This window comes from Falco peregrinus, chromosome 13 (assembly GCF_023634155.1).
Source record: "Falco peregrinus isolate bFalPer1 chromosome 13, bFalPer1.pri, whole genome shotgun sequence".
Classification (NCBI taxonomy): Eukaryota; Metazoa; Chordata; class Aves; order Falconiformes; family Falconidae; genus Falco; species Falco peregrinus.
In genome coordinates this window covers 19,494,379-19,516,600 of record NC_073733.1, presented here as the reverse complement: position 1 = coordinate 19,516,600, position 22,222 = coordinate 19,494,379, and the positions used below count along the sequence as shown (strand labels likewise).

At 35.9% G+C, this 22,222-nt stretch overlaps 1 protein-coding gene across 3 annotated transcripts in view; it reads left to right on the top strand.

Moving 5' to 3' along the window:
* Nucleotides 1-22,222, top strand: part of PCDH11X (protocadherin 11 X-linked) — a 508,533-nt gene that overhangs the window by 62,832 nt on the left and 423,479 nt on the right. For 2 of the 3 annotated variants that reach the window (XM_013298578.3, XM_027785686.2), the window contains exons 3-4: nt 11,538-11,585; nt 14,708-17,194. In XM_013298578.3, the coding sequence (XP_013154032.1) occupies nt 11,538-11,585; nt 14,708-17,194 (2,535 nt within the window). The remainder of the gene's footprint in view (nt 1-11,537; nt 11,586-14,707; nt 17,195-22,222) is intronic. The other variant, XM_027785685.2, reaches the window with a different exon arrangement.

Genomic DNA, 22,222 nt, shown 5'->3' with positions numbered 1-22,222 from the left:
TCACCATGGATCGGTGGCACTTGACTGCATTAGTGTGGTTATTTTTATTCCTGAAAGAAAGGTTTATTACAAAGTAATTTATATTCTGCAGCCCGGCAATATAATTGGTCTGAACATTGAAGTCCTGTAGAGCTTTTGAAGCTTGGACATGTAGTAAGGAGCATTTCAGACAATTTTAAAGAAACAAAAAGCAACATTGGTAAAAGGAATGAATTCTGAGTCATCAGCTGTCAGTATAGAAATACATTTTTCTCACATTGTGTTATAATTGCTCGCTCTATTAATGTGATGTGTATTACTGCTTTGGTTATTGCTGATGTTCCAAAGTCAGATAATTGTAGTTTTTTCTCTTTGCTTTATCATTCTCCCCCCACCTTTTCTTTTTCTTTTCAGTCAGAATGTTCCTGTCTGTGCTTTTCAGAATGGGATACTTTATGGCTTTTCACTTTGAGATTACTTTTTCCTCGTCATTTTAACTGCAACCATATACTTTTCATCATTTCCATTACCGAATTTTCAAACCTATTTGTTGTAGCATGTTTAAAGGTATAAACAAAGTAGTAGCTTCTAGGTTTTTTTCCTATCCAGTTTTCCATGTAACTTCAATATTGGTATTTTCCATTGGTGAATTGACCTTTGTATGGAAAGCCAGCACAATGTATGAATACCATAATTTGAAAGCCAGTCTTTCAAATAGACCGTAAAAGATTGTTAGAACTTTCCTGCTTTCCATCAGTGTTGCACACCATTTATTGTTTGAAATATCCATGCAATAAATATCCAAGATACTTGCTATGCTTGTAAAATACCAGAACATGAATCAGTGCCTTGAAGTTTACAGATCACCTAGTTCTCTGTAAGACTTTACATTAATTTAATGACTTTTTTTAACTTCTGAAGTAGTCCTGTAGTTGTCTGATACATATAAGAAGATGTCACTTGAAAAAATTAAGCCTTTAATTGCCAGCGTCATTTGGAGTTCATGACAATTAAGTTAAATGCCTAATTGGACCTTGGACAAAGTTAAGGGGGGGGGGGGGGGGGAATCGTTAGTGTGTATTTAATATCTGCTTCTGATGTTTGGTTTCTTTTATTAATCAGATTTTGATGTGCATTGTGTTAAGACTTTATGACCTTTGCTGTACATTTTCACATATGGAACTTAGCTGGGCTGTTGTCTTCTCAGTCTTGCCTTGTCTCTGTTTTCAGTCTCAAATAGTTACCTTGGCCAGCCTGGTTGTTTTGGGTCTGTGCTAACCAGTGACAGGAATAGACAGCAAGGACAGTGATATAACCTCTTGTTTCTGTGGTGGTTTTTGCTTTCAAGTTTGCTTGTGAAGGTGGGTTCCAAGAAGGTAAAAGTGTGTGAATTTCAGTCGTAAGGGAAACATAAACATTGTTTTAAAAAAATGCAAATGATCAAAGAGTGAATACATAAACAGAAAGACCATTCCAATGGTCTCTCTTTTTGTATTGTGGTTTATGAATGGCAGGATGATTATTATGACAATTTACAATGTTTATGACTTCTATAAAAGGTCAAGTTTATCACCATTCTTTCTACTAACTTTGGGAGAGAATAAATGAGCAATCTGAATATTTTTTTACTTTTTATGTAGAGCAACGCTATGTGAGAAATAGTGGCATTTTCTAAAAGGTTGCAATTGACTTGAAAATCCTGTTCTCATTTTTTAAATGGTATCTAAACCAGTATTATTTGTGCTTTGGTGGTGTTTTCTGTAACACATGTGCTCTGTACCCTGGTGATGTGATCTTTGAGGGCCACTGAACTTGTGAGATTTGAGTCCTTGTGGCTTTGTTACTGGTCTGCAGAGTAGTTGTGAGCGAGTCACTTCTGCCTCAGTTTCCTTATCGGTAAGTGATATGAATGATACTGACTTGACCTGAGAATGGGCTTGCTGAATGAAAATTTGTTTCATCTGATCTTGTATCCTGTCTCTAACACTTGGTATCAAATACTTAGGAGAGATTGTAAAAAGAGCACAAGCGTATTTTCCAAAGCTATTCCTGAGCTTTCACCAATTTGAGGTTAACAGATTTCTTGTGCAGAAGTGGTGGTTCTGATATTCTTATCTGGATTTTTTTTCTTGTGTGTGGTTTCTCCAGTTAGGTTTTAAACATATTCTGTAAAAATTATAAATGGTATAATGTGAGCATTTGGAATTTTAGCAAAGTTTTAGAACCTACCATCAAGTGACAAGCACTTACTTTAGCTTCTGTTTCCATCATTCCACTGGTGACATTCTTGTACTGTGAAAACAGCACTGTCTTTGAAATATGTTTTGGATACAGTGATGAAGGAATTAAACTTTATTTTACTTAAAAATGTATATAGTTTTTTTCATAAGCTCATGAAGGAGGTCTGAAGGTGTGTAAATACATTTTTCACAAAGAAGCATGCTCATTCTATTACATTAAAGTAGAAATAAAATTACTGTGGTTCATATTTGAAATGTATGTGTGCTTGAGCTAATGTGAGAAGTAAAGGCCAGAGATATAAGCAGAATTTTTTCTGCTACCCAGTGGCAGAAAACTTTGTACTACTCAAGGAATAAGGTTTTCTCCTAAGTTTTTCCTATGTTAAGGAACTGGAAGAAGAGTCAAGGCTCTTTAAGAAGCTAATTTACCTTTGTGGAAGTAAAGCCTGAGGGTTTTAGATGCTTCCATATCCATGATTAGTTTTGATAATAACTTCAAAATTATTTGATTTATAGTTGTATAATTCAATATTCCATTTGGTTGAAAGTCTCACTCCTAGGCTTGAAACCTTTCACAATAATTAATGTGTCAGGGGTGGGTGGTGGGTGGTGAATGTTTGTGCAGTGTGTTTCCTATTCATAGGGAAATGGTGAAACTAGCGGTCTCCTCATTGCTGTTGTAATGTTCAGATAATGCCAGAAGAGTTCTTATAAACAGGAGTGAAGTTTTTTTGAATATTGGTTTGAAGTTCAACTACATACTTGTGACAGCACAGCATGTGCTACAGGGTATTGAGTTTCATGAGCAAGGTAACAAAATTGGTTTTTGTTGCTCAATGCATCTAACAGAAAACTGACTAGTTTAAGTTATGTGCAGTTGGATTTTTTTCCTTTTTCTTTTTTGTGTGGTATTTTTCATTCTGTACAAGTGGGTGAAACAAATTTATCTATCAGAAAAGGTTTTAATACAGTAACTTACGCTGTGAGGATCAGGACTTTCTGACATGGTTTGCATTTGAAATATTCAGTATCACAATAAATCAAAAGATACAAGGTCATGCTATAGTGCTCTGTGCTACCTGGCTCTGAAATCACTGAAAACTAAAGAGATACATTAATAGACATATAACTGTGGAATTATTGGTTGGCTTCTCCTGCTAGGCAGCTGTTGGAACTAATCAGATTGTGCCTAAGAGCGTAATAAGGAAAAACTTTAATAATGCTTAGGCCTTTTGGAGGCTCTGTCATTTCAGCTGTCATACTCCTTTCACTAATTTAGTCTAGGTTTGCTGTTTTGTTAAAAGCCGTAATGCTGAATTTTTGAAACAGATCTCATTTGATTTTACGTTTTACAATGTGTTCATCATATACCCACAGTAGGTCTTTTCTTATGGTAACAGTAAAATTAATTGAGGGTGGAAGTAGATTTTTAACTCGTAGGTAGAATGCACAACATTTAGCAACTAGTTTTATAGTGTCGCCTTAGGATTTTGAGATAGCGCTTTAAATTGTGATTCTATGTAACAACTGAAAGCTATTTTGTTGTGGTGAGCAGTCCTGCAGATTTCTGTGAACAAATTGACTCAATCCTTCCATGGAGAGTACTTGTTTTATCTTATTTCAAGTGTGTAAAGGCAGATGTAGTAATGGGTAGAATGTCTAGGCATATTTTAAAAATAGTAGTATTGTGCCTAACTTTTAATTTAAAATCAAGTATTCGTTTAACTCATTGCCTCATAAATAGAAGAAAGTCAATTTTGTAGCTTAATAACAAATACATGCAAGAATCCTAACAATACATGAAACCCTTTAAAATAAAGAAATAAAAATGAAGTAAGTGTAAAAATCAAGGTATAGGGTTAAGTCTTTGTGTCTGAGTTAAAAATCATTTAAAGAGTGTTTAGGTTAAATTGTTGGAGGTGTGTTTCATTTTCCATGCTGATAGATAGTTTCCCAGTTGGTGGAGATAAGTTAACATGGTTTTGCTGGAATTTAGATTGATGTATTTTAGTAGTTTTGGTTTGGTAGATTCAGTTGTTTAGATCACATTTTTAGAATGTGAAGGCTAAACTTGGCATTAAATTATTTGTGGCATGTTACCTTCCCCAGAGGGTGCTTCCTTAAAACCGCTTTCCTAGTTCTAACCTGTATTTGGCTGAGAGATGCTGTTTTTGTCAGCAGGTGTCTCAAAACAAGATTAAGTCAATGGGTATTGCAATGGTTCTTTAACCTCAGGTTATTATTATTATAGTGGGGTAGTTACGAAGAGTCTAGGAAATTTCTGTAGTTCTTGTTTGCCACACTAACACCTTGGTAGTTGAAATCATGTTGGTTGCCCCAAAAACTGTTGGTGTTTTCCACTAAGGAGGAGTCTACCGGTCCATTTTCTGTGTGCATGTTATGAAGTTTTACTGTACCACAAACAGTATGTGCACTGTTGTTTGGAAACGTCTGTTTTAAGACAGTAAATTAACCTCAGGACAGAACTTTGAGTGGATCCAGACCTGGGAAAGCTTGCTTCTTCCTCTGACTTGGATTATGTGAGTTGTTACTGGGCAGAAATGACTTCAACTATCTTTCCTTAATTTGTTTTTTCTGGAATAGTACAGCCTGTGTGATGTCAGTCCTATTGCTAAATAACACTTCAGCTATTTTGTTTATTCTGGTGTTAGCTTTCCTGTTTCCCATCATCTTACTTTTATTGCTAAGATTAACCGCTCTGCAATTTTTCTCTTGAATTGTGGGAGAGCCTGTCTCAGACTCAGAGGATAGTTAGCTCACAATTTATTGGAGGATACATGTCACCTGATGGGACTAATTTAGATCTTTGCAACGGGAGATGGATATGATATTTACCTTCTGAAGCTGGTATTCTTCATGCTTAAATGTTGGCTTATTGTGTTCTGGGGTGTGGTTGTTGTTTTTTTTTTTTTAATGTTGCTTCCTATTGAAGGAAAAATCCCTGCTCATTAGCCAAAATTTGTAATGTATATACAAAACTGAATTGCTTCTAGAGAACATAAACAGTGAACAAATTTGAGCAGAAAAGCTGGAGTGGAATGATGTATGTTTGGTGTTTCCCCTGTAAATGTGCCATTCTGTTAGTCTTAATTTTATTTGCTTTCTTGTGGATCAATTTATCAATTTCATCATTGATTCCAAGTCTGAGAAATAGCACAAGTGTATTAGCGTGAAAGTGGAATTTTGTTTTTGTTTTTAGGAATTAATTTATTCTTGCGTATAACTAACTATGAAAGTATGTATCAAATATCCTTTTAAGATTTTTGATCCCAAAAAACTCACAGGGAAGCTGTTTTTAGGAATATAACTTACTCTAGATAAAGTCATGACAGTTTATATACTAGAACTTCTAATACATACAGGTAGCATGAGGTTTCTTTTCCAAACTAACTTCCAGAGTCAAGTTACTGCCTTACAGTAAGAAAATGTTTCTTCGTTTTTATCTTACTTTTGTTCTACTGATTCAGATAAATAAGAGTCAGTAACACAGGAGGAGGAAGACAAGTTGTCTTCCTGATAAATCCTGCACCAAAGATACATTTTTGGTTTATCCCCTCCATTCCCTGATCAATGTGGTGAAAAGACTTATTTAATGAGTTTTAGAATTCAGTCTCTCTGGAATGATTTTTAGTACATACTGTCACTCTGTACATCTTCCCAGCAACTTTCTCTAATTTGTTACTTTGAAATTGCAGTATTATTTATTATCTTCCAATGTGTAGTGAAGTGGTGTCTTGCACTTATGTCATGGACTTCCACAGTTTAATATGGTAGTTCCACTGTTATTTTCTCAGAATAATAAGGATAAGTTTTCAGTCTTTGAAAAAAAAAAAAAAACAAAAAAAAGCTTCATTTCTTTCAAAAGTAAAAATGATCCTGTGGTAGTTAAATGTCCCACACAAACTTTTTCTCCTTCTGAGTTTTACAAAACATGTTTTTTTTTAAAAATATTTTTATGTACAAGAGATGGAGGTGGGGTGGGGTGAGAGTGTATGTGAGATACTCGTGCCATTCAGATGAAAATGTCAATGTTTTTTCCTGAAAGTGTAATCATAAAGGGAAGATATGGTGGTTTTGCTCACAGCTGAACTAAAGTTTCAAAGGGCTTCAGATCAAATAAGATATCTTGCTAAGTAACTTCTTCTAAAAACTACAGCATCAGAGGTTAGGACATGGATTTGTCTTAATGAAGGTACCATATATTTAAAGAAGTCATGCATGTTAGCTGAAATTTTGGGTATGTGTATAAAAGAGGGAATGAAGATGATTACATTAATGAACATTGGTTTGCAAATACTGTACTCTTTTTTTTTTAACAACAGACAGGTTTTCTATCTATTTTATTCTTTTGTTTTTCTGTTTGTTACAAGCCAAACCCATATGTATCCATCAGCCCCAGTTGCCACTGAAATTGCTGGAAGCTGAGGATGCGGGACAGTCTGCTGTAGAGTAAAGGCATTTTCAGAAATGTCTCTGTTGTTTGTTTTCCTGTGTACAAGTGGCTGTCAGTTTTAATCTCCTTCTGCTTGAAAGTACTGATGTGGTTATAGAGCAAGTAGTGAATAGGAGGGCATTACAGGTTCAACCTGCTCCAACACCCAGTCAGCATTCATCTGAGAGCTCTAAAATGTGTGATTAGGAGCCTAAGATACCTTGTTTGGCTGTCAAAGCAAAATGAGGTTGTAATTTAGGAGCTGTTCTGGACAACAATACGGAACTCTTAGCTGTTACCTCCAAAAACAGAGTGATGCATTAGAGAATTACATAAAGCATGTACTGATTTATTTCTTGTGTTTAGAGATACTGTGTTCTATTCCTGTTGCTGTTCCCAGCTAGGAAATTGAGAAAATGTGTAATTGTCACACATATAATGCAAATACCAAAATTTAGTTGTTGAACATATTGTTGCCTAATATAAATCCTAATTTGTTTCTTCATTATATGTTTATAGTGTGACTCCAAAGACAGAACATACTGAGGGACAAGTCAGGTACCAGGACCTTTAGTTGTGGAAACATGAGAATTCAGAGCAAAGCTCAAACATATTTAATACGTTGATTTGCATACCTTCAGGTGTGTTGAAAATGTTTCCTGTTCAATAGGATGTTTGTGAATATTTCTGAATAAGTGTAAGAGAGGAAATTGAGAGGGGAGTTACTACCCTAATTGCCTTGCCTGCAGCTATTGCCCTCTTCTTGTTTTGGGGAGAGCGCCTCTAAATCAAAGAACTTCTGTTCAAAGTTTTAAATTCTAAAGCTTAGTTTCTAAAGTTCTATTTTAAAACATGGTTGGTAATTCAGAAGTGTCTGCTCTTTCAGTCAAGCTACAAACCTCGGACAACTGATAAAATGTCTCTGTACTTCAATTTCCCATTTTTAGGTAGTGGTACAACTATTTATATAGCAGGAGTATTGTGAAGATAAGTTCCTTACATTTCTGTGGTGCAGCTGCATATTTTGCTGAAATATATAATTGTATGTCTATGGTACATTGTGCAAGACTGATCAGGTGACAGCCCAGGTTCTGTTGCTATTTTTTTGTAAGCAATTATCTTGGTAAATTTTTACATCATGTTAATTCAGTAATGTGGATACACCATTCCTCCTACCCTAGTTTGCAGTGGTATATGAAATGAATTTTTATTAAAAGTTTTGGGGTTTGTTGTTTTTAATCTGTGGTTCAAAAGATCAGTTAATTTCCTAAAAAAAAAAAAAAAAAAAAAAAAAAGAGAGAGAGAGAAGTTGAAGCTGTATTTCAAGCATTTCAGAGGCTGACATTGTAATAGGGGAAGAGAGTAACTCTTCAAACTACTTTCCAGCTCTCCATGTTCTGTCCCTTGTAAACCCTGTAGATTAAAGTGTTTGATACATTTTAGATATGGAGTTTCAGGTGTGTTTTAAGTGTAGATTGGAGAAATCAGGGCAGCAAAAAGTAAATATATAAAAAATGTAGTATTCACTGTTTTTAAATTGTTTCTTCTTAAAGGAGGTGAACGTGTTATAATAAATATGTTCTAAGAATTGAATGCCAAGAATTGAGGACACAAAAATATTCCATCTTAGAAAAATATTACCTAAATTATCGATCTATGTTAAATCTACCCATCTTAGATAATAAAGTTGACAGTGTACAAAATATGACAAGATTGAAAGGTATTCCTTACAGAAAGGAACAAATCATCCAGGATTAAGGAGGCTTAAGTGATGTAATTGCTAGAACTGTTTCAGTCTTTTTGTAGTAACATTAAATTCAGATTTCCAAGGAAGTAATTTTGGTTTAGGTATACTTCCTAGCCACCTTCGTTTTCAGCACATCAGTATTAAATGCCTTGGTTGTCTGCTTCTTCATTCCATTTTATATTTTTTAGTGTTCCTTTCCAATGTGGAATGGTTCATTAGCCTCCTTATGTTCCACTGATCCCATCTACAGCATTTTGCTTTCTTTCTGCTTCATAGGATGAATAAGGTTTTGCATGCAGTTGTATACATGGGGAGGAAATATTTAGCAGTGTTTTACATTTATAGAAGCTCTTTTATAATTGGAGGTGGCAAAATAGCAAGTTATGATGTAGACATTGCTAAGAAATGTCGTCCCTAATTTTTATGTAGGAATGGAGCTGATTAGGATTATGAATACACAAAATTCACTTTAGGTTCATGCATGATTGGAAGCTTCCAAGGCCTATTTTTACTGTGGATTTGAATGTGTAAGTTCAGTTTATTCAGAGCTAAGCTTTGGCTTGCTTCAAAGGAAACCATGTGAAACAGTGTGTGATACTGACAAAAAAAACCATAAAATGAACAAAACTCGTAGCAATCTTGGCCTGCAAATTGAAAAGTCTGTAGTTGTTTTGACAAACAGCTAATGTTTCAAATATGTAAGCAACTTTGCATCTGCTGAGTTTTGCATTATAAACATCTTACCTTTGTAATTTTCTTTTCTTATTTTGAGATACTGTCACTCAGTTTTGAAGGTAACCATTGCTATTAATAACACATTTCATGTAAATTTGGGTTGTAGGATAGTGACTGTGCAGTCTTTAAACAGGACACCTGTCCAGCAGATGTTAATCTAGAATGCTTGAACATGTGAATTGCACACTGTAAGTAATAGCAGACCAGGTACCTTTATTGGAGCTACAACACTTAGGACATATAGATCTGAGTGTACTAATACGCATGTAGTATAGGAAGTTACATCCATTATTACCTATCAGGTAGAATATTTTAGGCTTTATTTAGTATTTAGGGCTTTAGCTTGGCTTTGGGAATTGATGCTTTCATATCGAAAGTATCATTTTTTTAAAAGAAAAATGCAAGTTTAATTTTCAGCTTTTAATAAAAATGCTGTCCCCTGTATAACTGTTGTCAGGTTTCCTGCATTAGGAATTGAAATTGTGCTACTATACTCTTTTCTCATAACTTTGCAGTTATAGAGCAGTTACATATGTCCTGACGCAAAAAGACAAGGAACAGTGGCTGGGATCTGTCTTGTAATTGTGCAGGAGACTTGCAAAGGCTTTCTGTATTGGTACATCTGAAATAACTAGGAGTTAGCAAACATGCGTTATTTACTGGACTTCCTGAAAAGATTTTAGGGTCCTTTGGATACAAGGTTACTTAATAACAAAACCTCTGTCGGAAATGCAGTTTCTTTAAATGAATTGTTGAATGACTTTGTAATAGGAAGCTGGTCTTTGTCTTTTTTATTCTTTTTATTTTCTTTTTACCATTTTGTTCGTGTTATTTCTCAATATTGCTGTATTTGGCCTGCTAGAATTTAGTCACTCTAAATCTGCTCATTTTAGATTTAAGGCAGAGTAAGATTTTTAGAAATTATGAAACTGATTTTAAGAGGGTTGTTGACATGTCATAGATACGTGCACTTCTAGCTTGTTGCAATATTAATTGAAATAAGTTACTGTATAACATTAGTAAAAGTTTATTATATGCATGTTCTCTAGCCCTTGACTTTTGTTTAAGATGGAGTGAAACTGAAGACATACATTGTGTAACATGTTCATCATTTACACTGAAGATAAGTATTGATAATAAGTCTAGGGCGAAGTTGTAGACAGAAAACACTGAGCTGCCTTTGGCCTTTTGTGTTTCTCTAAAAGCTCAGAATAGTCGTCTTGAATGAAGATTGAGGACAGTGTTGATCTAGTTTTTGACAGTTAACAAGATATAGTTATTATATACAATTGTATAACTTCTAATGGTTTAAGAAGTAATGACTAATAGACTGTCTTAATTTCATAGTACTTTGTATCACAAGCAATGTTTCTGTAATGTTATTTAGCACAGTATTCTTTCCCTTCCCTAATTCTTTGAGAAATCACTGTATTCTGTCAACTGATCGATCTGCAAGTCTAATTTCATGTATTGGGTGGGCTGAGCCCCACAGCACCCCCACAGCGCTGTGCTTGTACCGGTGGCTGCAGAGGTGGTGATACACACCAGGGGTTTGGCTGCTGCTGAGCCCTGCTCGCACAGCACCAAGGCTGCTCCTCCAACCTGCCCCCTCCCCCGCTGGTAGGCTGGCGGGGGGCAGGATCTTGGGAGGGGACACAGCCAGGCCGGCTGACCCAAAGTGACCGGTGGGATATTCCATAGTGTGTGATGTCTGCTCAGATATAAAAGCAAAGAGGAGGGAGGAGGAAGGGGGGGGCATTTGTTATTTATATGACATTTGTCTTCTGGAGCAACCAGTATGCGTACCAAAGCCTGCTTTCCGGGAAGTGGCCGAACATCACCTGCTGATGGGAAGTAGAGAACAACATCTTTTGTTTTCCTTTGCTTCTTTCCATGCATGACTTCTTGCTGTTGCTGCTTCACCTTGACCCACAAGTTTGGGATTTTTTTCCTTCTCTTATTTTCTCCCTCCCTGTTTTGCCAAGGAGGGGAGTGATGGAGCAGCTTGGTGGGTACCTGGCATCTAGCCAAGGTCAACCCACCACAATTCATAAGATGTTGCGAGACATCATGACAACAGACCATGCCACTGTTATGAGCATGAACCAGAAGCTGGACTTTTTTCCTATTCCTTTTGACAATGTTCAGGTAGTCATTACCCTATGGATTTAAGTAAATACTGTGATACTGCAATATATATGTCTAGAGGCAAGTTACATGTAGGCTTCAGGTGCAGTTTGTTACATGCAGTCCTGTCCATAATACTAGAAGCTCTTCTAGCTTGTCACATTAAGTGTCCATGTGTCATTGGTTATGTATTCTTTAATTTACTTAAATGTTACATTTTTAAAAAAACTTTCTAATTTTTTTATTTACATGACAGCCTAAAACATCTCCGAAAAGGACATTTGGATCCATTACAAACGATCAGGTAAATATGTAGTAGGGAGTGTTAAGCAAGAATACTAGTTTAATTATTTCAGAGACTACTGTGTGCATGAATCAGCTGAAAAGAATGTTTTGAAAATTGAATAAGGTAACAGAGTTGCTTATTGCCCTGATAAAGAATTCTCCGATTGGGCCAGAGCCTCTTAAAGCTAATCCTGGCTTCTCAGGTGGCATAACCTTGTTTTGCCTCAAATAGGTTACATTTCTTACACTGTCTTTTTACATTAAAAAAAGTCAACCTTTTTAATTTTGCACTCCTTTCCTTCTGTAGTGGTGTAGATAGTAGCACAGCAGATCGTTTCACCATTAAAATGACTGACTGGTAAAAATATACTATATAAATATTAGCTATGTATTATGCTTTTCTTATAGACTCATACCTTTCCTACTGTAAACAAAACCTTCATATCACTGGGATAATGTGGTGACTGAAGTACAGTTCAGTCCGATGAACAGGCTGACCCTAATGGAAATTTTCACTTCACTGAGGTTTTAATGATGATAGAGCCATTTACTTCAACATGAAGAATTTAATCCTGATGATTTTTCTTCATCTTTCTCTGAGGATTTTTAGCTCTCAATTTCTTTGCTTATGGGGGAGAGTGTTAGATATTTATATTCTTAAAAATATGTTTCTTGAATGTTTCATCATTATTTGTTTTGAGTGTTTAGAATAGGAGAACTGTCCATTCTTAAAAAATGCATTTGGTAAAATGCAGCATAATGTCATACCTAAACGTACCCTTAAACAACATGAAATGGGCTTGTTTGAATTAGGAGAAAGTATAACTTCTTATAATTTTTTTTGGTGTGGTTTCAAAAGATGTATAAACCTGTAATGAACACCAAGAAATACTCTCGGATAATATTTTCCAAGTAAAATATTGTAAAATATTTTTTTTGTAAATATTGAGTAAAATAGAAAATTACTCAAGGAATAGTAATTAAATTGGAAGAGATCTTTGCTTTCTTTTCTGTTTCTCTAGTAGTTTGGTGCAAGTGATGGGGAACTGAAGCTCTTGTATTTTATAGCAAACTTGTATGCTATAATGAAAAATACCTTTCTCATACTTGTAGTTAAAGAAAAGCAGAAATGGATATGCATATGTATAACTGCATGTATTCAAAGTCTGTATGAAGTGTTTGTTGTAGTTGTGGGATCTAATGACAGAATAATCAGTGCCCATCTGTCAACTTGTGTACAAATAAGAAGTAAAAGATAGCTGACAGTGGTTGGTTTTTTGTTTTGTTTTGTTTTGTTTTGTTTTTTTCTCTAGCTTCTGTTACTTTTTTTCCTGGAAATGTGTATTAAAGCATAAAATATTTAATTAATCATTTCTCAGTAATTATGAAATTTATTGCAAATAAGTTCTAGCCAGATTGAAGATGAAGAGGAAACTCGCACTCCGCCATCATGAAGAGATCAGCATAGAATTACCATTCTAAAATGTAACCTAATTGGTTCAAAATTTATGTCTTGATTTAGAAACAATTTGCAAGACTTATATTTTTATATGCCTTCTGCTAAAGAATCCAAAGCGGGAATTGTTTTATTGTTTCATAGTGTGTTTCAGTTCACTTTAGACTGTACCTAGTTGCAACTTTATGTTAGAAATACTGTGCATGTGGCACAGTAATTTTTGACATGTGGATAAATAGTTCTTTTCCATGAAATAAATGATTACTTATGAAGGGTCAGATTTTGGCTTTGAGAAAACAAATCAATAAAAGGGTACAGCCTTACACAGAAGTAGACACATAAATGCATTCACTTAATGGGGGGTAGTAGGATACAGTGAATACAGATCTTTTACAAGTAATGAGAAATAAGGAACCTTGCACTCCGGGAAAATTTCCTTTCCCTTTGGTCTGAAGTGTCTCAAATCAGTTTAGAACACATATACAATTACATGAGTAAAGGTGAAAGACAAGAGCAATAAACAGAAAGAGCCAGGCTGGAGGCAGTTGTTTATTATTACAAGTATCATACATAAAAAGAAAATCCTAGTCAGCATCTTTATTGATGCCGCCTTTTTCTGGTCATCCTACACATTTGGCTTTAATGATCTGCATTCTAGCTCTGCCCTTCTGGAATTTATGGCTGGAAAATTGTCTTTATAGCCTTTCTTCCTCTGAAGGGTGAGAGATGTGGTGAGATAAGAGAGTAACAGTGATATTCTTAACTCCTGCTTGGCTGAAGAGACAGCAGAATAGGAACCTAGTTCTAGATTCCAGTTTTTTATTTTGGGAGACTACTTTTTCAGCACTATTGTTTTAAAAGAAGCTGTGTTTGTGCAATAGATACAGCATTTCTTCACAATTGTAAGGACATCAGTTATTCAACAAACCCCATGGAAGAAAAAATAATCACTATTTTTAAATTGATCTCATAGTTCTGTGGTTTATTTTTTGTTGTTGTTAATGGAAGTAGATCTTTCTCACTGGGATTTTCACTAGAAATATAAAATATGTCTTGATGAAGAAAGGAGTAGTTTCAATGAGTTTTAAAATATATTTCTAATAAATTATTATGATTTAATTTTGTCTGTACCATCTAACACCTGACTTTTATAATAAGCCCCTCTTCAATCATGGTATTGTTTTTTTATGCTAATGAATTCAGATATGTCCAGAGTTGCTCCAAGAAAAGAGAAAGTCCTTTTATCTTGTTTTCTATGAAATTGAATATTGGTTTAGGTCTTCCAGTGTATGCATACTGTCTTGCCTTTGGATGTGGCTGAACTTCGGCTTCGTTCCTCTTTTCCATGCTCATACAATAGAGAAGCCAAATTACATCTGTCCAGGAATTTAGTAACTTTGCAGTAAAAATAAAGTGTTTAACAAAACACTCTGCTGTCCCCTCCCTGCTCTCCATTTTTCTTAAGTATCCATTTCCTCCTGTGTTTGTTCTGAAGCTTTCTTTAAGCCTTGGAGCTTAAAGCAAAATTGGGTATTGCAAAATATAGGTAAATATATAAGTGTATATTCCTGTTTACAGTATATATATAAAATATATATTCCATGATAATTTCAGAATATTTAATGAGATGTTTTTTTATTTAAATACACTGTCTTCCTAAAGTATGCTCTTCTTGTGTCTTCCAGGGTCAAAATGTATTTGGTCTTGATATAACTGAGACACCTGAGGGAGATAAGTGGCCTCAACTGATTGTCCAACAGATCCTGGATAGGGAGCAGAAGGATACCTATGTGATGAAAATTAAAGTTGAAGATGGTGGAAGCCCTCCAAGATCTAGCACTGCCATCCTGCAAGTCACAGTGACTGATGTGAATGATAATCGCCCAGTCTTCAAAGAGAATGACATTGAAGTCAGTGTTCCAGAAAATGCTCCAGTGGGCACCTCTGTTTCCCAGCTCCATGCCACTGATGCGGACCTGGGCTCAAATGCACAGATCCACTTCTATTTCAGCAATCAGATCTCCAGTTTGGCCAAAAGGCTTTTTGCCATTGATAACACTACTGGCCTCATCACTATAAGAGAACCTCTAGACAGGGAGGAATCTCCTGTACACAAGCTAACTGTTTTGGCCAGTGATGGCAGTTCAACTCCATCAAGAGCAACAGTGACTGTTAATGTCACAGATATTAATGACAACGTCCCATCAATAGACACGAGATACATCATCAATCCGGTGAACGGGACAGTGCTTTTGTCTGAGAAGGCTCCCCTTAATACCAAAATTGCGTTGATAACTGTAATGGACAAGGATGCTGATCTGAATGGGAAAGTTACATGTTTTACAGATCATGATGTTCCTTTTAGGCTAAAGCCAGTGTTTGATAATCAGTTTCTCCTGGAGACAGCCACCTTTCTTGATTATGAAGCCACACGAGAATATGCCATTAAAATAGTGGCTTCAGATTCAGGGAAACCTCCCTTAAACCAGTCTGCAATGCTCCTGATCAAAATTAAAGATGAAAATGACAATGCCCCAGTTTTTACACAGCCCATCATAGGACTTTCCATCCCTGAAAACAATGCTCCTGGTACTCAGCTGACCAAGATAAGTGCAACAGATGCTGACAGCGGGCGCAATGCTGAGATCAGCTATATCCTGGGTTCTGATGCGCCCCCTATTTTTAACCTTGACCGCCGTACAGGCATTCTGACAGCAGTGAGAAAGCTGGACCGAGAAAAGCAAGACAGGTACTCCTTCACTGTGCTGGCTAAGGATAATGGGATGCCACCCTTGCAGACCAATGCTACTGTCACAGTGTCAGTCCTGGATCAGAATGATAACAGCCCTGCTTTCACACATAACGAATATAATTTCTATGTGCCAGAGAACTTACCTATGTATGGCACAGTAGGGCTGATCACAGTTACAGATGCTGACTCAGGAGAGAATGCTGCAGTCACTCTCTCTATATTAAATGGTAGAGATAATTTCATTATAGATCCACTTACTGGTGTAATAAGACCCAATATTACCTTCGATAGGGAACAGCAGGGGTCATACACTTTCCAGGTGAAAGCTGTGGATGGAGGAAGACTGCAGCGTTCCTCAACTGCCAAAGTGACCATCAATGTTGTTGATGTAAATGACAACAGGCCTGTTTTTGTTATTCCTTCATCTAATTATTCATATGAGTTGGTTCCAACATCAGCCAGTCCAGGATCTGTAGTTACTAAAGTCTTTGCAGTTGACAATGACACAGGAATGAATGCAGAGCTCCGCTATAGCATCATAGGTGGGAACTCAAGGGGCTTATTTACAATTGACCAATTAACAGGCAATATTACTTTGAAAGAGAAGGTAATTACATCAGATCATGGCTTGCACAGACTGGTGATAAAAGTCAATGACCTTGGACAGCCGGAGTCTCTTTATACTATAGCTCTTGTGCATTTGTTTGTGAATGAGACTGTTACCAACGGTTCCTATATACAAGAGCTAGTGCGCAGGAATATGGAAACTCCAGTTGGCCAGAATATTGGGGATGGTGAGATAACCCCGCAAACCAATGATTATGTTAAGATCATCATTGCCATTATTGCAGGCACTATGACAGTTATTCTTGTAATTTTTGTTACTGCTTTAGTACGGTGCCGCCAGACACCTAGGCACAAGGTTGTCCAAAAAAACAAGCAGAGTGGTGAATGGGTTTCTCCAAACCAAGAGAATAGGCAGATCAAGAAGAAGAAGAAGAAGAAGAAACGTTCTCCAAAAAGTCTCCTTCTCAACTTTGTGACCATTGAAGAATCCAAGCCTGATGATCCCAGCCACGAGCACATAAATGGCACTTTAGACATTCCTGTAGAGCTGGAAGAACAGACTATGGGAAAATATAACTGGGCCACCACACCAACCACATTTAAGCCTGATAGCCCAGATTTAGCAAAGCACTACAAGTCAGCTTCTCCACAGCCTACCTTTCAAATTAAACCTGAGACTCCTGTACCCCCCAAGAAGCACCATGTCATTCAGGAGCTGCCTCTAGATAACACCTTTGTGGTGGGCTGTGACTCACTTTCCAAGTGCTCATCAAGCAGCTCGGACCCTTACAGTGTTTCTGAATGCAGCTGTCAAGGAGGCTTCAAGACCCCAGGCCCCATACACACCAGACAGGTAATGGACATTTTAATGTGCTCTCTTTTTCCTTCCTTTCTTTGCCATTCCTATAACTCTAGCTCTAAGCACTGCAAAATGGCTTTTTTTGCAAGGTTTAAAAGTTTGAAAGTTCATGTTTGGTGGAGGCCTTGAAACGTAAACAATTTGAGATGTGTCAGTGTTAAGGGAGAAAAATAAAAGAAAATTACTCATGACTAAGGAAATTGAGCAGTGAGTTATTGCATCGATGGGTGTTACTGACTGCAGGTGGCAGTGTGGCACTTCCTGCATTACTGCAGTACCTGCTGCAGCTCTGAAAGGCAGAAGGGGGTTATGGTACTGTCCTCTGTAGTATTGTATGTTCAAGAACTGAAGTAATCTAGGCCAGGTGGAAAGCAATAAAGCTTTGCAGGATCTGATAAGTGGTTCTTAATATTAATGGAGTCTGGAATTGCAGCCTTCATTTGGGCATAGCTTTACTTCAAGGTCTCTCAAAAGCAGGCAAGGATTTTCCTCAGAGTTTCAGTGCCATTTCGAGACTAGAAGCATATTGGACTACTTAAATCTGGTGGAATGATATAGTCGACAGGCAAAGTTATGGGAAAGGTAGAAGCATCGGTACATCGGTATAATTGCTCTTGCTTATTTGCTGCTCTGCCTGATAAACCAGGTATTTATTAGCTTCTTACAAATTCAGTACAGCAAAGGAAATGTCTAAAGAATCCTCAGCTTAAAATTAAAAATAAATTGAGAACAAAAGTACCTTTTGTTCTTCAGGACACTACAGAAAGGCTTTAAGTCACTGCAAATTGAATCTAATGTCTGTACATGTTCTGGACAGTTTCATTATTAATAAAGCTTTGCTGTTTGTCTGTTTACTTCACAAATATCACAGTTTTCTGTGAAAATCGTTTTCTAGTTAAGTTTTAATAGCTCAAGGAATTAATAATTAAAGTAATAAATATAGCAGGAGAGTTTTTATATTATTGATAATATATTTTAATACTATTACTTGGGAACAAATCCTCAATATGACTAAGTCTGTTAGACTTTTTGCTCCAGCTGAGGTTTAACTTTTTTTTTTTTGGGGGGGGGGGGCGGGGGGAGGGCTTTGTTTTATTACCACTACAGTGATACAAAACGTGCCTAAAGAAATCTGCTCATTCAAAGTAGTCACCATAGTTTTGAAAATTGCAGAATGGGTTGTTTATTTTATTCTGTTTTATTCCCCTTACCAACATAAAACTATGTAGTAGCCTATATCACTGGGCTTTATAAAACTTCCATCTTTTTCTGAAATGCCTGAACAGAAAACTTGAAGGCAAAAAAAGAAAATAATTTCTTATTTTAAGACCTAACAGCACTGAAAAATATATAGATTTTTGAGATTTGTGTGTTTTTATTAAGGGTATTTAAATGTGTTAATTTAAATCATGTATTAGAAAAGCTTCTTACGAATTTATTCATCTGTTTGAACTCTCATAACTCTGAGGAAGATGGTGCTGTTTTCAGCATTTCTGTAGGCCTGATCTAAGTGATTTTTCAATTGAAATCTGGTATAATTCATCTGAGCCAAAAATGTTTTTCCATTGTCTGCTCAAATACATGTTTTCATGCAGTAATGCTGCTAACAAAGAAAGCAAGCTCATGACTCTTTAGGTTTTTACTAACATAGTTCTTCCATCCAAAGGGGCTTTTAAAGTCGAATGGAAAGCAGTTTTCTTCTGCAGAAGCTGGTTGGGGAAAAGAACATTTTCTTTTATCTGTACCTTAAAGGTCAATGACAGGGGCTTCCTATCCGGAAGAGCAGAATAGAACTGGGTTTATCTTAATACTCATTACCTAATATTAGCTTATCGTCATATAGCTGTACTTGAAATTATATTTTTGTGATGCACTGAATACATCAGAATGAGATTAATATTGCTATTTGTATTGATTTTGTTAAATCTACAGCTGTCCTTCTTTTAGGTATATTTTTTCTGTATGAAAGTGACCACATTGTTGGAGTAAGTGTAACTACTACCAGTGGCCCTTTACACTAATTTGGAAACAACATTTACCTTTAAACACATTAATTTACATTTTTATTACTTAAATAAAATATAATTAACTTAATGCTTTTATTTACATAAATTGGGCAAGAAACACTGTTAAGAGTTTAATCCTTTGTGTTGACTATGATCACAAAGGCAGAATTGTATTTCATGATAAGTAAAACCAAGCAAAATATTTCCTAAACCTCAATGGATCTTTTAAAATGTCAGTCTTACTCCAAATGTGGCTTTGTATGTTGTAGTCTGTATATTTTTATCTCCTGTGGGAATATAGAAGGTGACTCAGGACAGACTAATTTAGAGTTGTCACTGTTAGCTGGTAAAGAAATGTAACAAGCGAAAACAAGCTTCTGCCACAGTGCATCAGATGCTGTGCTGTCCCACCATCCTCCAGCCCTGGAGACCAACAGGATGTTTGTGGTTAGTGATGCATTTGTGTTGTGTGCTTCCTGAATTTTTGGAACACTGTAGGACAGCCTGAAGAATTGAAGGATAAGAAGTTCAGTTAAAAAGGGAGATATGTTAGATTGAAAAATGAAAATAAGTTGTTTAATTTGAGAACAGATATTTCACTTTATTAGTAACAATTACTGTAATGTGTCCCTTTTAGAAGCCAAAAGCTCTCTGAAGGAGACTAAAGAAGATTACATTCACTGTGAAGTTATCTCTTCAGTTTCTAATGGATGCCGATATTAATAGGCCACACATCTCAACTTAGTTTTTAGTTTTGTCCATGAAGACTTTCTGTGCTGATATTTATAATAATATTGAGTTAAAGCTAAAAATACATGTTTTCTTTTGAAGTTCTAAATTTTATGTGTGTCTGAATGGTATTGATTCGGGTCTTTAAAGAAAGGAAATTATGTCTTTCCTTTACTGCTAAATTTGTCTAAGTGACCTATAGAATGACAGAAAGTCGTAACAGTTGTACTCAGAAAGCATGCAATAGAAGATGGAAGGTTTTTCTACTAAAAACCCAAAATATCTCTTTAGTGGTCATGTGGGCAAAAAAATACATCAATGCAGCAGCTGAAATTTTTGTAAAGAAGGAACTGGAGAGTCCTGAAGCAACTGAGGACACATTGAGTCATGAACTACAGGATGTTGTCAAGGGAAAAGTGTGGTCCTAATGTAATGTCCCCTAAGAGAGAGGTCAAGCTTCTGTTGTATGTGAGAAAGGGCAAAGGAGAGAGATATTAATATTATTTTGAAGTTACACAGTAGGAATGAATAAATACCTAGTGACAGTAGACCTTCAAAATAGCCTGCTTTCTGTTGAGATTTACTGGGGAGAATTCTTTTAAAGAAGTTCTACCAAGTTATAAATTGTGAAGGGACTTCTTATTCATAATGTTTTTCAAACTAGGATATTTGGAGGCTCATAAAATCAAACTGACTTACACTGTCATCAGATTGTCACTGTTCTGGTAGTTGTTGGCCTCCTAGGAAGATGCATTTGTTTGGTAGAAAAACATACAGCACATTGTAACTTTATTTGTCTGCAAGCTTTGTAAAAGCTCGAGGTCTTCTGACATTTACCTTAGCGAGGAGCAGACTATGTGAAGTGTTCCATACTGACACAAATTTTCTAATTCTTTTTGTGTTTGCGTTGGAATAATGAAAAGAATTGAGAGATTTTCCAGTCCAGTTTTCATGTAGTACATATCTTCAAAATCTGAAATCTTCACTTAAGTACTTTAAACAACATTCAAACAATTCAAATGCTTGTTTAGTTAGCAACCTGTCTGTGCAAAACATGCATCATTATGAAGTACCATGTGGCAGCGTGGTTCAAAGAAGATACTGCCACAATGGTTCATTAGAACTTCCTGTGGTTTCTTCTCCTTCTTGTCCTTTTATTTTAATTAATGCTAATTCAGACATTCTTTTAATCTGAAAACAGTATAAAGCATACTATAGGAATAGTAGAAATCATTGAAAATAAATACCCGGGCACTCAGAAGGGTCCTGTGACCTTTTGTATTGTCATTTTAAACTTTAACTTAAGAACAAGGCTTTTCTGACTTTGAGTTATTGAAGAAGTGTGAGTGTTCATGAAAGCAGCACCTCTTCCACTGATAGAAGGTGCAATCATGGTCTGCATCTATGATTGCATGCTGTTTGGTGGTTCTCCCTGCTTCACAGTGGGCTGTGGTCTATATGTTAGTTTAGCTCCACTGCTAGTACACTATACCATGTTTGGGAAGTTGAGTGAGTGAACAGGTATGCAGATGGATTTTTCTCATATTTACTAACACAATTGTTCATGAGTTGATTTCAGTTGCATGGATTCTATCATCTGTGAACATACCTGTACATATAAACAGAAATTTCAGATGACACAGTGATCTCTGCTGAACTTGTTTTTTAGAAACTGATTAGAGGTAGACATTATATTCCTTACCAAAATGTGAATGGGAAATAGACCTCATTTAAAATACATTACGTTTTGAGGCTCTACAGTCTCGATTCTATGATTCTGTTAGTGACTGCTTAGACCTGCTTACAGTTACGGTATGTTTGGTTTTCTGTTTCTGATTAAAAATGTGGTAAAATGTTATTACAACTTCCTACTCAGTGAGAACAATGTGCTTAGTATGAATTGAAAGAATATTTTACTGTTACTGAAACTAATAGCTCTGAAAACTCACCTGTTAAGTAAATCTTTAGCTGCAGGATTTATTGTTTTGTTTAATAATAGTGAGACTAGTGTGTTTAATCTAGTATGTTGTAAACATCAGTAGGCACTGTTGATGCTTCTGGTATGTAAAAGGGTATAGAGGTGACATTGGTACTTTGCATTGACAGATACAGGGTTGTTTACACTTAAAGAACATTTTTTTCTAAATATCAGCTAAACAGCTATTGGTGTAAGCCCTTTCTAAAATCCATCGTAAAATTGGTTAGTGGGATTCTAAATATTCTTGTTATTTTCTCTTAATTTTCTGGCTGGTAATTTTGCTGGTAGATCTGATATGCTGCCATGTAT